This window comes from Podarcis bocagei (assembly GCF_964188305.1).
Source record: "Podarcis bocagei genome assembly, chromosome: 9".
NCBI lineage: Eukaryota > Metazoa > Chordata > Lepidosauria > Squamata > Lacertidae > Podarcis > Podarcis bocagei.
The window spans coordinates 76,836,434-76,851,508 of NC_138134.1; the positions used below are offsets into that span (position 1 = coordinate 76,836,434).

General features: G+C 46.1%; 1 protein-coding gene across 2 annotated transcripts in view; it reads left to right on the forward strand.

The window, feature by feature from the left end:
• FBXO41 (F-box protein 41) overlaps nt 1-15,075 on the forward strand; it is a 92,041-nt gene that overhangs the window by 37,102 nt on the left and 39,864 nt on the right. For both annotated transcript variants that reach the window (XR_014011365.1, XM_081207030.1), the window contains exons 3-8: nt 328-538; nt 1,800-1,879; nt 3,633-3,991; nt 5,013-5,248; nt 6,506-6,621; nt 9,506-9,658. Coding sequence is in view for 1 of the 2 variants with exons in the window: in XM_081207030.1 (XP_081063156.1) it covers nt 328-538; nt 1,800-1,879; nt 3,633-3,991; nt 5,013-5,248; nt 6,506-6,621; nt 9,506-9,658 (1,155 nt within the window). In the remaining variant the exon portion in view is untranslated. The remainder of the gene's footprint in view (nt 1-327; nt 539-1,799; nt 1,880-3,632; nt 3,992-5,012; nt 5,249-6,505; nt 6,622-9,505; nt 9,659-15,075) is intronic.

The following is a 15,075-nucleotide window of genomic DNA, read 5'->3' on the forward strand; positions in this document are numbered from 1 at the left end:
AGGTGGATAACAATTGAGGATTTATTATGTTTTCAGAATGTATTGGAAAATTTATATAGAAAGGTGTATTGTTTTGTGTACATTCGATTATAAGATAAAACATATGCGAAGGGACTTGACAGGAAGTCAAAATCGAAGAAAAGATTTTGTAAGATAAAAGGGGGAAAATATTTACTTTCATTATTATCGTGTGTGTGTGTGTGTGTGTGTGTGTGTGTGTGTTTGTATGGAATGTTTGGGAGGAAATAAGAAGGTAAATAACAAATAAGAAACAAAAAAATCCAGCTAGGCGTTACAGTTTGCCTGTCTCTCGCCTTCCTCCCGCAGGGAAGTGATACAGATCGACCAGTTCCTGAAGGAGACGGCCGCCCGTGAGGCCAACGCCAAAGTCCGCCTCCAGCAGTTCATCGAGGAGCTCCTGGATCGGGCCGACCGGGCCGAGAAGCAGCTGCAGATAATCAGTAGCAGCTGTGGGACAACCCCCAACTGCAGCCTGGGGAGGTGCAGCGTGTCTGGGTCCAAGAGCACAGGAAGACCGGTACCCGAAAGACGCCCGTTCTAAGCATATAGGAAACTGCTCTATACTGAGTCAGACACATTTAATAAAAACAGCACAAACCAATAAAACCCCCTTCTTCCCACCCCAAAGCAGCTTTCAGTTGCAATGGCAAAAAGTGACCGAACAAACAATTGTTGTTGTTGTTTAGTCTTTTAGATGTGTCCGACTCTTTGTAACCCCCTGGACCAGAGCATGCCAGGCACTCCTGTCTTCCACTGCCTCCCGCAGTTTGGTCAGACTCATGTTTGTAGCTTCAAGAACACTGTCCCACCATCTCGTCCTCTGTCGTCCCCTTCTCCTTGTGCCCTCCATCTTTCCCAACATCAGGGTCTTTTCCAGGGAACCTTCTCTTCTCATGAGGTGGCCAGAGTCTTGGAGCCTCAGCTTCAGGATCTGTCCTTCCAGTAAGCACTCATTTCCTTCAGAATGGAGAGGTTTGATCTTCTTGCAGTCCATGGGACTCTCAAGAGTCTCCTCCAGCACCATAATTCAAAAGCATCCATTCTTCGGCAATCAGCCTTCTTTATGGTCCAGCTCTCACTTCCATACATCACTACTGGGAAAACCATAGCTTTATCTATACGGACCTTTCAATGAAAATAGGGACGTTCTATTCCATTATTATTATTATTATTATTATTATTACACCCATCTGACTGGGTTGCCCCAGCCACTCTGGGTGGCCCTGAGACCCCTGGGTATAGGGCGGTATATAAATAAATAAATAAACAAATAAATTTATATCTTTTTTCCTGCATTGCAGGGGGTTGGACTAGATGACCCTTGGAGTCACTTCCAACTCTGCAATTCTACGCTGCTATGGTTTAAAACATGGGTAGGCAAACTAAGGCCCGGGGGCCGGATCAGGCCCAATTGCCTTCTCTATTCGGCCCGTGGACGGTCCGGGATTCAGCGTGTTTTTACATGAGTCAAATGTGTACTTTTATATAAAATGCATCTCTGGGTTATTTGTGGGGCACAGGAATTCGTTCATTCCCCCCCCCCAAAAAATATATATATAGTCCAGCCCCCCACAAGGTCTGAGGGACGGTGGCCCGGCCCCCTGCTGAAAAAGTTTGCTGACACCTGTTTTAGAGGCAGGAATCATGTATCGCCAGGGTCTCTTCTGTGATGCTCCTGTGGGGGTCAAAATGGGGGGTTTCTGCTCAAGCACTCTGTAATCTCATCCATGGGGGGGGGGTGCAGGAGTCTTCTGATCCCCAGTTTTTTGTCTCCGCAGAGAGACAGGCACTCGGTTCCCGGAGCAACAGCACACAGTTCGTACGCGGTTTCCAACCAAAGATCATCTTCCAGCACTGGGTGAGGAATTGTTTGTTTGTTTCATAAAATTTAGACACTGCTTGACTGGGAAAACAAACAACCATTCTCAAAAACGATAAAACAATAAAATTAACCGAGAAAAAATGAGAACAACAATTTAAGTGAAAATGCAAACAGGCTAAAAAAACAGATGAAAACTCGCATCAACCTTCAAAACATCTGGGTAAAGGTAAAGGGTAAAGGGACCCCTGACCATTAGGTCCAGTTGTGGCTGACTCTGGGGTTACGGCGCTCATCTCGCTTTATTGGCTGAGGGAGTCGGCGTACAGCTTCCGGGTCATGTGGCCAGCATGACTAAGCCGCTTCTGGAGAACCAGAGCAGCGCACGGAAATGCCGTTTACCTTCCCGCCAAAGTGGTACGTATTTATCTACTTGCACTTTTGACGTGCTTTTGAACTGCTAGGTTGGCAGGAGCAGGGACCGAGCAACGGGAGCTCACCCAATCATGGGGATTCGAACCACCAACCTTCCGATCGGTGTGGCAATCACACAGCATCCCCGGACGTTTCACCGTCTATTGATCCTTGTGCCACCACTTTATTTCTCGCTGCCACCACCCAGGCCCTACCTGGTAAAATACTGAGTCCAGTCAGGGTTAAATTGGAACATAAACTTCTGTTTATTTATTGCAGTTTAACAAGCGTGTGGTTTCATAAATGGTATCGGTCAATTACAACCTATAACTTCCGCTATCTGCTCTCACTCACTAAACCACCTCTCAGATATTTGCTTGTCTTCCTAGTCCCTAACTGTTCCTGACTCGGCTTATTTTGCTACACTAACTCAACCTACCCACAGACTCTCTCCCAATTCACTCCCACTCCAACCAACCACCCAACTCCCAACGAACTCCTCCCTTCGCCCCTCCCAGAGCTAGTTTTATAGTCCCTCTGACTCCACCCCCTGGGTTCTGATTGGGTAACCTGTTTAACTATTTCACCTCCAGCACTCTCATATGTTAACATCACAACCGGCAAGCCCTAGGCCAGGGGTCGGCAACCCGCGGCTCCGGAGCCGCATGTGGCTCTTTTACACCTTTGCTGCGGCTCCGGGGTGGATACTAGCGAGGGGAGGAGGCGCATTGTGCGCCCCGACACTCCCCACTGTGGCAGGCGCTGTAGTGGCTGTGACGTCGCATGGGGGTGGTGCGTGCGTTAGTCACGCACCGTCCCGACGTCACCTTCCCGCCTGCCCGCTACATTGTAAGGGGCATGTACGCTGGTCACTGCATTGAAAGGGGGCATGTACGTTGGTCACTGTTTTGAAGGGGAGTGAAGAACACACACACACAAAAAGGTAACTTGTTAATTTAACGTTTATTTCTATGAGGAGGAGTAATTCTAAGGGGTCAAACAAAGAAATAATAAAAAAGTGACAAAAAAGTTATTTTTATAATGACGAGTTTTGCGGCTCCCAGTTTTTTTTTCTTCGGAAACGGGTCCAAGTGGTTCTTTTTGTCTTAAAGGTTGCAGACCCCTGCCCTAGGCTCTGTGGTTTAGACCACAGCGCCACCCACGTCCCATGTCTAAACGGGAGTGTTTTTAGCAGGTGCCAGGAAAAGTGACATGATGCTGCCTGCCTGATATCAATGGGCAGGGAGTTCCAAAATATAGTTCTTACAAATACAGAATAGGTATAACATACCCGTCAACCTGCCTGGAACAGAAATGGGCTGGTCTGGATGGCCTTTGGGTGCCCCTTCCTGCTAGTGCTTCCCTTCTGTGCTTCCAGAGCCTCTAGCCGTGCCAAAGCCGTCTCCCAGAGCTCCGGCTGCTACGACAGCGACAGCCCCGAGCTATACCAGGGGGACGAGAACGCCGACGGGCAGTCTTACCAGGGCGGGCAGAACCGAGGTTCGGACAGTGCTTTCGACAGGCCTGGTGGAGTGAGGGCTTCGGGTCTCCGCAGGCAGGCCATCCAGAACTGGCACCGCCGCCCTTACCGCAACAGCACCGAGGGCGAAGAAGGAGACATCTCTGACGTGGGCTCCAGGACCACCGAGTCGGAGGCCGAGATGTGGGAGACCGAGCCCCCGGCAGAGGCTCAGCAGGAGAATTTCTCCAGGTCCAGAAACAGCTCAAGGCTGCAAGGTGAGTCTCCTCTCCTGCAGAGAGCAGGACGTAGTGGGTTTTATTCCATAAACCATGTTTATTATGACGTTTAAGGCATCTTCTATTGGGTCAGAGCAACAGCGGCCATTGGGAACCCACAAAAGTGAAGTCCGTGGACCTAGAAATTCTGCTGCTTTTGCCATCCATCTGTATTGAGAGAGCAGAGTTGAATTCCTGGCGCCCAAAACATATTTTTAAGACCCCTCACTGAAGAAACTTGCCAAAATTAAGTCTTCCTCCTTAAGACTCGCTGATGTTTAGAGGATTAATTTTCTTGTGCACTAATATATTCCAATAGATTGTTGGCTATTGCTTTATTTCATATATAAGTCATTCATCATGTTACGTTTGATTGCATTGGATCAGATTGTTGTAAGACGTGTGTCCTTTCTTGTATATGTTGTTGCTGCAAACCGCCTGGTGTACAGTCATACATCGGGTTACAGATGCTTCAGGTTGCGTTTTTTTGGGTTGCGGACCACCGAAACCCGTAAATACCGGAACGGGTTACTTCTGGGTTTCGGCGGTCGCGCATGCGCAGAAGTGCCGAATCGCAACCCGCGCGTGCGCAGACATGGGTTGCGAACGCCGCGAGTTGCGAACGTGCATCCCGCATGGATCACGTTCGCGACCAAAGTGTCCACTGTATACGAAGGCGGTACACAGGTACCTCAGTTTTCGGACGTCTCCATTGCCAAACTTTTCGGCTTTCAGATGCGGAAAACCCGGAAGTAAATGCTTCCGTTTTCGAATGCGCCTCGAAAGTCAAACTGCTTCTGCCGTGTGTACCTGTTGCTTTTCCACAATTTTCTCTACTGAATTAGCAGGCTGCTCGGCCTTGTAACGTTTTGGAAGTCGAACGGTCTTCCGGAACGGATTACATTCGAAAAGCGAGGTACCTCTGTACCTGCAAATTAAAAAGTGAAACGAAATGGAAAATGGGGAAAAAATGACATGCCCTAATGTGCCCAGACAACGTTATGGATCTCTTATGTCACAGCCAGGTCTGAAGGAGGGAAGGCAGTCCGGCCGGAGAGAGGCAGCCCGGCTCGCTCAAACGAGGTCATCAGCCCCGAAATCCTCAAGATGCGAGCCGCTCTCTTCTGCATCTTCACATACCTCGACACCAAGACCCTGCTGAGGGCAGCCGAGGTCTGCAAGGACTGGAAGTTTGTGGCCCGGCACCCTGCCGTGTGGACCCGGGTGCTTCTGGAAAACGCCAGGGTGTCGTCTAAGGTGAGCCAAAGTCTTGAAATTGTTGTGGCTTACTGGCTTTTGTTGGTTTTTTGTGTTGTTGTTTTTTTAAAAAAAGTTATTTGATTTTACAAGCAAAAAGTTGTAACAATACCAAATACATACCCATATATTTCTCTGAATCCCTCGACTTCCTTCCTTCCTCTCCATGGGTCCTATTGTCAACATTTTCAGCTGCGTATTATTACAGAATCCATATTTTGTATCTTTCCATATTAGTGTTGTTAAAATCCTGCTAATGTTTTCATCTGCTTACAGTGGTCTCTCTCCTAAGGTAGATTATAAACTTTCCCCATTCTTTCTTGAAGTTATTGTCTTCTTGGTTCCCGAGCTTTCTAGTCAGTTTTGCCATTTCGGCATATTCTAACAGCTTAATTTGCCATTCCTCTCTGGTGGGGATTTTATCTTCTTTCCATCTTTAGGCTAGTACCATCCTTTCTTTTTTGTTTGCTTTGTTTTGTTTTTTTTAATTGAACTCTATGATCCAAATATTGCGCCCATTTTCTCATATGTGTATCCTGGTTCTGATCCAAGTTTAACCAGAGGTTATAGGATTTTGAAGTTACGCCTGTATCCAAATGGGAAATAAGCAGAATGTCAGGGCCCCTAGCATAATAAACTACAAGAATTTGCTGAAATGGCACAGTTGACAAATAGCCTGAGAGGCAATTCAAAACAAAAAATTATGGAAAAATGGGATAGATATGGGATATATGTTCAAAAATATAGTAAAGGTTCGCTATCTATGCTAGCATTTGATTGACGTTGGAGAGAAATTGAGTTGAGAAATAAGACTAAGAGCACATATTGATATAGGAATGTATTAGATAATATGTATACAATAATAAGAGTACATTCATTTGTAAAAAAAAAGAAAAAAAAGAATATACAACGAGATTGAAAGGAAGTCCGTAGTGTTGGTACAAATATTATTTTGAAATGGCTTTATGTCTTTGTTTTTTCTTTGTTTTTTTTTTCTTTTTTCTTTCTTTAGGTACATAAATTTGGTATATAAACTTTGTATACATGATGGAAATTATATTATAATATGCTCTGTAATGTAATATGATAAGGTATACATATGTGACATAAGAACATAGAAAGAAAGAAAGAAAGAAAGAAAGAAAGAAAGAAAGAAAGAAAGAAAGAAAGAAAGAAAGAAAGAAAGTAGGTCAGGGCCTGGCAGGATGTGGATGAGTGGCGGTTGCCTGGCATTTAATGTCCCTTGTCCTTCCACAGTTCCTGGTCATGCTGTCACAGTGGTGCACCCAAACACACTCCCTCACCCTCCAGAACCTCAAGCCCCGTCAGAGGGGGAAGAAGGAGACCAAGGAGGACTACATGAAAAGCACACGGTGAGTCAGACCCTCCTGGCAAGCCGGTCAGGGAGATGGACAAGCCGGAGAGGTGTGCAGAGGTGGGCGTCAGATGTCAGTGGTGGTTGCTCCTGAGTAGCAGGCAGGACTCCGACCTGTCGTTTACAGGTTTTACTGTGCAAACTATTTACAGTGCAGATCCACAAAGTTCATGTCCGTCTTAGTCACTTGCAGAATCCGGGAGTGGCCCCTTCCGGTTCCTCCCCCAACATAAGAACTTCGACACCCCAACCCTCCTCCTGCCCTCCTTGCCTTTCATCCCTCTGCACAAGCAGGGCAACGGAACTGGCGTGCATCCCTCCTGGCCAGCCTGGCTAGGTGATTTGCTGGGGCTCTCAGCAGCATCCTTGAGCCCTTTCCTCGCTTGGCTGGCTCCTTCCCCCTCTTCTCCACTGGAGGTGTGGCTTTTCCCGCCACTGGAAGATGAATTGCTCCTCAGGAATTTCAGAGGCTCTCTGTATCCCAACGGCCCCCCTGCCTCCCTCCCCTGTTCCGATGGCAGTCCCCTGACAGTGGGCAACCAATATGTTCAAGGGTCCGGAAACCAAGCCTGATGAGGAACGGTCGAAGGATCTGGGTATGTTTAGCCTGGAAAAGAGGATGAGACTGAGAGGAGCTATGAGAGCCATCTTCAAATATCAGGCTTAACGTGAGTCCACAGTGCGAGGCGGCAACAAAAAAAAGCTAATGCTATTCTAGGCTGCGGCAACAGAAGTGTAGTACCCTGGTCAAGAGAAGGAATAGTACCATTCTATTCTGCCTTGGTCAGAGCACACCTGGAATACTGTGTCTAGTTCTGGGCACCACAATTTCAGAAGGAAGTTGACAAGCTGGAAGGTGTGCAGAGGAGGGCAACCAAGATGATCAGGGGTCTGGAAACCAGGCCTTATGAGGAACGGTCGAAGGAGCCGGGTATGTTTAGCCTGGAAAAGAGGAGACTGATAGGATATATGAGAGCCATCTTCAAATATCTCAAAGGCTGTTGCATGGAAGATGGAGCAAGATTGTTTCATCCTGCTCTGGAGTGTTATTGGGTTATTCTTATTTTGATTTTATATATTGTGATCTTTTCTGTGAACCGCCTTGAGACCTCTGGGTATAGGATTACCAGACGTCCCATTTCCTGGGGACAGTCCCCAGGTTTGCGAATAATTCCCTGGACAAATTCCATCCCCGGATTTCATCTAGTGTCCCCGGGAAATGCAACAGCGGCAGTCTCAGCAGCCCGGAGCAGTTGGCTCTGGCTGGCTTCAGGAGCTACCAGTGGCGTAGCGTGGGGGGTGCAGGGGGGGCCGGCCGCACCAGGTGCAACATCTGTGGGTTAGGGTTAGGGTGCGCAAATCCACGGGTTAGGGGGCACAAATCCACGGGTTAGGGGTGCAAATTACTTGCCTTGCCCCGGGTGCTGACAACCCACGCTACGCCACTGGGAGCTACTTGGAAGTCCCCACCTGATGGTGGTGCAGGGACTCTCAGACGCAGCTTCCGGGCTGCCTCCACCTTCCCTGACCCCAGCAACTAAGCTGCGAAGGGAGGCTTCATGCTGCCTATCGGAGCAGCCTCCCAACTCCTACTTGCGTGCAAGCAGGAGCGGGGCAGGGATCTCTCAGCTGGGAAGGGAGGCTTCACGCTGCCTATCAGAGCTTGTGTGCGAGAAGGAGTAGGAATGGGATTGGGGCAGCTCCAATGGGAAGGGAGGCATCGCGCTGCCCGAGCCTCACTGCTGCTCTCAGCCCTCCTTCTCCGTCTTCCATGCCTGACCCACCGCACACCGCTTCCCCACCACCACTGAAGAACCAACAACTCAGGGGCTGCCCAGGCTCACGGAGAAAGGAGATAGAAGCCTCAGAGGAAGGGGAAACGTGGCGGTTGAGGTCAAGGCGGCGGCGGCCCCTCTGCCACCACCATCGCTGAAGCATCAGAGGCGCCAGAAATTGCATCTGCACACGCGCAGACGCCAAAAATCGTGGGCGCTCACGCAATCCAGCCAACAGGGGGATCTCCACGGGATCGATCCGGCCCAGGCAAGATAAACCTTGCCGACCCCTGCTCTGAAGGAAGCCATCATCAGCAATGTCTAGGCAACACGATGGCCATGTACATATGCAATAAACCATGTTTTATAGAATTCCTTCAGACCCTAACAAAGTCCAAAATGAAATCTATAGTCTTAAAGTCTCTGAAAATCTTTAATTGAAGTGAGGTAGCAGACTTTGTACGATGAAAGACTCATCTTATTTTGAATGAATGTATGTAAATGAAAATATCAATTATTATTACATGAGCACTGTTCCACAGCATTTGATATTTTCATTTGCATACATTCATTCGAAATAAGATGGGTTTATGAAGCAATTCTGTATCCTCCCACCACACCGACGAAGAATTCTACGAAACAGTAGTAGTCAATATCCGGAATCACCGTTCAGTGTTGGACATCATATTTGCTGAATACACAAAGCTTCACAGCTTGCCTTTCATCGTACAAAATCTGGTACCTCGCTTCATTTAAAGATTTTCAGAGACTTTAAGACTATAGATTTCATTTTGGACTTGTTAGGGTTTGAAGGAATTCTACAAAAGATGGTTTATTGCGTATGTACATAGCCATCATGTTGCCTAGACATTGCTGGCGTTCTCTTTGCAAAGCAGGGGTTGGTTTGGTTGCTTACTGAAGGAAGCCATGGCAGTTAAAGATGTATAAAAGACGTATAAAACTGCCCTGTATTTTGTGGTGCAAAGGGTTGTGGGTTTGAACCCCACATTGGGCAAAAGAGTCATGTATTAAAGGGGGTTGGTCTAGATGACCCTCGTGGTCCCTTCCAACTCTACAACTCTGATGATCTGGACCTTTCCTTCACAGGGGCTGCCTGGAAGCTGGCCTGGAGTCGCTGCTGAAGGCCACCGGAAGCAACCTCTTGATTCTCCGGATTTCGCACTGCCCCAACATCTTGACAGATCGCTCCCTCTGGCTGGCCAGCTGCTACTGTCGAGCCCTCCAAGCCGTCACCTACCGGTAGGCGGACAAAATACAACTCTCTTTTTTAAATAATAATAATAATAATTGCATTTTTTAAAATTTACATATACTGAAAAGAAAAAACAATACATAAAAAGAAAGAAAGAAAGAAAGAAAGAAAGAAAGGAGGAAAGAAAGAAAGAAAGAAAATATATTTGTCAAATACATAAAATTATTTAAGGAGTACAAACCATAATTTGAATAATCTATACACAATATTCCTAGAAAGAAATTACCTTCATATTTCTCCTTTCCTTTTTCATTCTTTACAGTCACTTTCTTTCTGTTTCACTATATCGGTTTGAGTCCCTTATATCATCAATCTTTATTACGGTCCAGAGACCCAACAAATCATTACAAAGCAATACACAATTCATACAGACTACCTCCAGGTTAAACAAGTATTTTGTTTAGAATATAAGGATCATTTGTTCTTGCAACCACCGATAAAAACTTTGCCACTGCTAATGTTCTAGCATTTGTCCGGTCTTCCAGTAGGAACCTGACACAGTGAGCCTCTGATTTTCCTGGGAAAGGTACCAGCAAGGGTAGTATCAGTTCAGCCCTGGCTTGCTCATATTTTGCACAATGCAACAAAATATGTTTTATGGAATCGATGTCTTGAGCACACGAGCAAAGTCTGTCCTGGTAGGGAACTCCTCTCAACCTGCCATCCAACACTGCAGAAGGAAAGACATTTAGTCCGGCTTTGGTGAAAAGCCTTCAATAGTTTGGTACTGTCAGGTTTTTAATGTAAGATGTTAACTTAAAGACATACCCATATTGTACTCCTACTGCCAGCGGACTACAGACTGTGTGTGATCGAGATCGCAAGTCACTGTGTGCATTATCCCATAATCTTTGCTTTAACAACTTTTGGGTGCCTTCATAACCCAGGTAATACAGTTGGCGGGGAGACAAACCAATAGAGGTGGCTTTTTTAACCATGGTTTTCTGTCATTTGCTGACAAATTCCTCATTGGTCAGGTGTTGGTACAAACCCTTTCCTAGATTAAACACTGAAATCCTGAGCCAATGTTTTAGGGCAGCCCACCACGCTTTAGCTGAAATTGGGCATTCACCAGCTTCTAACAGAAGTACGGAGTTGGGGACGCAGTTGGGTACCTGTAGCAGAGATCGTAGAAATTTTGCCTGAAAGCCATCTAGCTTTGGCAGGTCCCCATTATGCCAGACAGTTGCTGCGTACAGGAGTTGGGAAACGGGTTTTGCGTTGAAAACCCTTAAGGCTGCTGGAACATATTTGCCGCCCTTTGTGAAGAAGAATCTGAGTATGTCTAGCTTTGTAATCTCCGCCTTTTGAAGGGAGGTTTGCCAGTGGTGCTTCCAAGATCCTGTATGATGGAATGTGAGCCCTAGATAACTGAAGTATTTTATCTGTTCAAGGTTATGGCCATTCAGCACCCATTTAGACCGGGAGAAGCTTCTCTCGAAAACTAGAATTTTAGATTTTTCATAATTAATGGATAAACCATTTCCAGAACAGTAATCAGAAAGTTTCCTCAGCAGATAATTCAAACCCGGTCTGGAACGTTAGATGATGGCCGCGTCAGGTTTGAGGCCCTTATATGTTTGTCGAATTCCCCCTATCTCTATGTGGCTTCAACATTTCTCTTACATTTAAATTATCTGTATTCAACCGTTGAAAAAGAAAATTCCCTTATATCTGTGGAATGAATCTAGGCACAACCAAGTGTTGCTATTGGAACAGTATTTTGTCAGGTAATTTTTAAAACATTCCTTTCTTTAACCTAATTGCCTGAGTGGTTTCTTATTAATTCTGTCATTTTGGCAAGTTCGAGACAAAATGTGGTTCTCAACCAGTTTGGAAATGTGGCAGTGTGGTGCAGTGGTTAGAGCGCCAGACTAGGACCTGGGAGAGAGCAGGGTTCGAGTCCCGGCTCGGCCAGGAATGAATCTCTCTGCCTCTCCTCTTTTTTTCTTTTTTAATTTGCATTTTATTTATTTGTTAACATTCTTATATTACATCGGTAAACGTTGCCATATTACATTACAGGACTTACTATAATATAATTTCCAACATGTATATGAAAATTATATACAAATTTTATATACCTAGAAAGAAAATGAAACAAAAAAAAAGAAAGAACGAAGAGAAAAAACGAAAACAATTTCCCCCAAAAAATTATATACATACCAACACACTAGACTTCCTGTCTTTCCCTTTGTATATTCCTTTTTTACAAATGAATGTACTCTTATTATTGTATACATATTATCTAATACATTCCTATATCAATATGTGCTCTTAGTCTTATTTCTCAACTCAGTCTCACTCCAACGTCAATCAAATGCTAGCATAGATAGCGAACCTTTGCTGTATTTTTGAACATATGTTTTATATCTATCCCACTTTTCCATAAATTTTTGTTTTCAATTGCCTCTCAGGGTATTTGTTAACTGCACCATTTCAGCAAATTCCTGTAGATTGTAATGCCAGTTTGTTATTGTCGGGGCTTCTTGTTCCTTCCACCCCTTTGCCACCAAAGTCCGAGCTGCGGCCGCTGCATATAAGATTCTCAAAGACCTTCCTGAGTGGGAGGTCTTCAGCCAAAGATTACTTTCCCCGCTGTCAAACGGCATATATGCAAAGCCACTTAATTACCGCTGTTTATGCAAGCTGGGTGGGAGGCCTGCAGCCAACGATCAGGCTAGCCCATCAATCGGCATATGCAAAATTACTTAATTACTGTAATTTATGCAAGCTGTAGAGTTCTTCTTTTTCTTCTCTGTCTTGGCATCAAACGATGTCGCCTGGCCACAGAATTCTGTGCTGCAAATGGAGGAAAAACACAATTGGAAAGAAAAACCCAGTATGGCTAGGGGGTCGCACCTTTTTCAATACATTTTTTTAAAAATAGCCCTGCCCTGTAATAGCATCTGGAGAGGCAGAGAGGGTTTTCCTGGCATCAAGAGAAGGGCGTGTGTGGTTTGCCAGCTGATCTTCTGTGTGTCTGGCTGAGCTGTTGTTTTGGGAGAAATGATTGCTTTTCTGGATCAGGGAGGGAGATGCAGCTGTGAGGTTTGGTGGGTGAAAGAGAGCAGAATTTTGTTTGTTTGTTTGTTTGTTTAGTTGTTTAGTCGTGTCCAACTCTTCGTGACCCCGTGGACCAGAGCAGGCCAGGCACTCCTGCCTTCCACTGCCTTCCGCAGTTTGGTCAAACTCATGCTGGTAGCTTCGAGAACACTGTCCCACCATCTCGTCCTCTGTCGTCCCCTTCTCCTTGTGCCCTCCATCTTTCCCAACATCAGGGTCTTTTCCAGGGAGTCTTCTCTTCTCATGAGGTGGCCAAAGTCTTGGAGCCTCAGCTTCAGGATCTGTCCTTCCAGGGAGCACTCAGGGCTGATTTCCTTCAGACTGGATAGGTTTGATCTTCTTGCAGTCCATGGGACTCGCAAGAGTCTCCTCCAGCACCATAATTCAAAAGCATCCATTCTTCAGCGATCAGCCTTCTTTATGGTCCAGCTCTCACTTCCATACATCACTACTGGGAAAACCATAGCTTTAACTATACAGACCTTTGTTGGCAAGGTGATGTCTCTGCTTTTTAAGATGCTGTCTAGGTTTGTCATTGCTTTTCTCCCAAGAAGCAGGCGTCTTTTAATTTCGTGACTGCTGTCACCATCTGCAGTGATCATGGAGCCCAAGAAAGTAAAATCTCTCACTGCCTCCATTTCTTCCCCTTAAGGAATAAATAATTTTTAAAATAGGAAATGGAATGAATGGAAGGGAGGCGGTGGCCAATTTTGCTGACCTTTTCTGAGGACCCAAGTTATCAGACTGCTGCTGTTTGAACTCCCCATCTCCAGACAGGGCTGGGGAAATCTTGGCACATCCTGATTCTGAATAAAGCACCTTCCTGTGTCCCTATGAACGAAAGCTGAAATAAAAGGACTGTTAAGTTGTGGGCGAACATATCAGACGACACAGCGATTCTTCCAAAGCAGCTCTTTATTTGTAAGCTGGAACAGAACTGAACTGAGGAGCTCAGTCAGCCTGCTTATATAGAGCTCCAGTACCTCGTTACTGTAACAACTTTCTAAAACTATCCAATCACTGAACGTCACTTTCAATCCTTCATTTGCATAACTATCTACAGTATCCCCCTGCTGGCCCAGGGTGAGAACTTCAGTACATAACAAGGACTCCCTTTGCTCCAATTGTTCATATTCCCCTGTGTGCCAGAAGATTGGGGAGAAGGAGGCCTTTCCCTCCATCCCAGGCTGACAGCTAAGACCCCCTGAGAACATCACAGACCACCCAAGAGCAGCGAAAAGACAGCGGAGGTGTGAAATAATAAGGAACCTTTTCTTTGCTTCAAGCCTGGGGGTGTGACAGGCGAGCATCTGTAATAGAATTTTAAGGTCATGTAAATATATATCATAAATGTACCAATGTCTGGAGCAGCACAGGAAGACCGTCCTGAAACTATTTTGACTCCCAAGCTGACCAAATGTTTCTCTGCAAGGAGGGAGCAGGGTGAGGGAACCTACATTGTCACAGGAAATAAGTAATCACCATTTCAAATGGAATGGGCAGACTATCAGGAAAGGCAATCAGATAAGGCATTATCAGAATACCTGCCAGACAGGAAAAACAACAACACTCAAATTTCTGTTGTAGACCGCCTTTTCTGTGATGTAGGTATGATGTTTGTGGGGGGTGCTCTTGGGTTACACCCCTTCTCTGATGTATGTATGATGTATGGAGGGGTGGTCTTGAGCTCTAGGGCAGGGAATTTAAAAATGTCTATATAAGGCCTTGCGCGCCATTGTTCTGGGTTCCTCCTCCTTTCCTGCGGGTGAGGCGAGCACCCTGTTGCAACAGATCAATAAAGATCAGGCTTACAAGCTGCTTTGCTTCTCAATATTCTCTGGATGGCCTCTGTTATTTTCTCCTACCAATAGGGAACTCACGTAAGGACTCTATAAGAGCTCTTGTGTCCCCCATAAGGGAATAAGGGCAGATTTTGTTTACAGCACAGCACGGCTGGGCTTTATCCTTGGCAAGACTGGCACGGCGAAGCAGCTTGGTGTGCCGGCAGGGGAGTGCGCAACTGTCCCCGTGTCAGGACGTCTGGGAGAAACCGTGCAATTAGCCCAGCTTGAATGGGCTGGTGAGATTGTCTTAGATTAGAAGGCTGGGCTGGCGTGGAGAACACATCTGGGATGCGCAGAGGAGCTGTGGGTGGCTCTTTGCGAAACAAGTGACTGGGGTGGGCTCGCTCTGAGAGCCTGAGCATCTCTGAGCATCTCCCGGTGAGCAAAAGATCACAGCGTTCCCACTGTTATAAGAAATCGGCTCCCTTTCCCTTATGGGGTATTCTGGAGCCCGCATAGAGTCCTTATGTGGATTCCCCACACTGGCTCCCAGT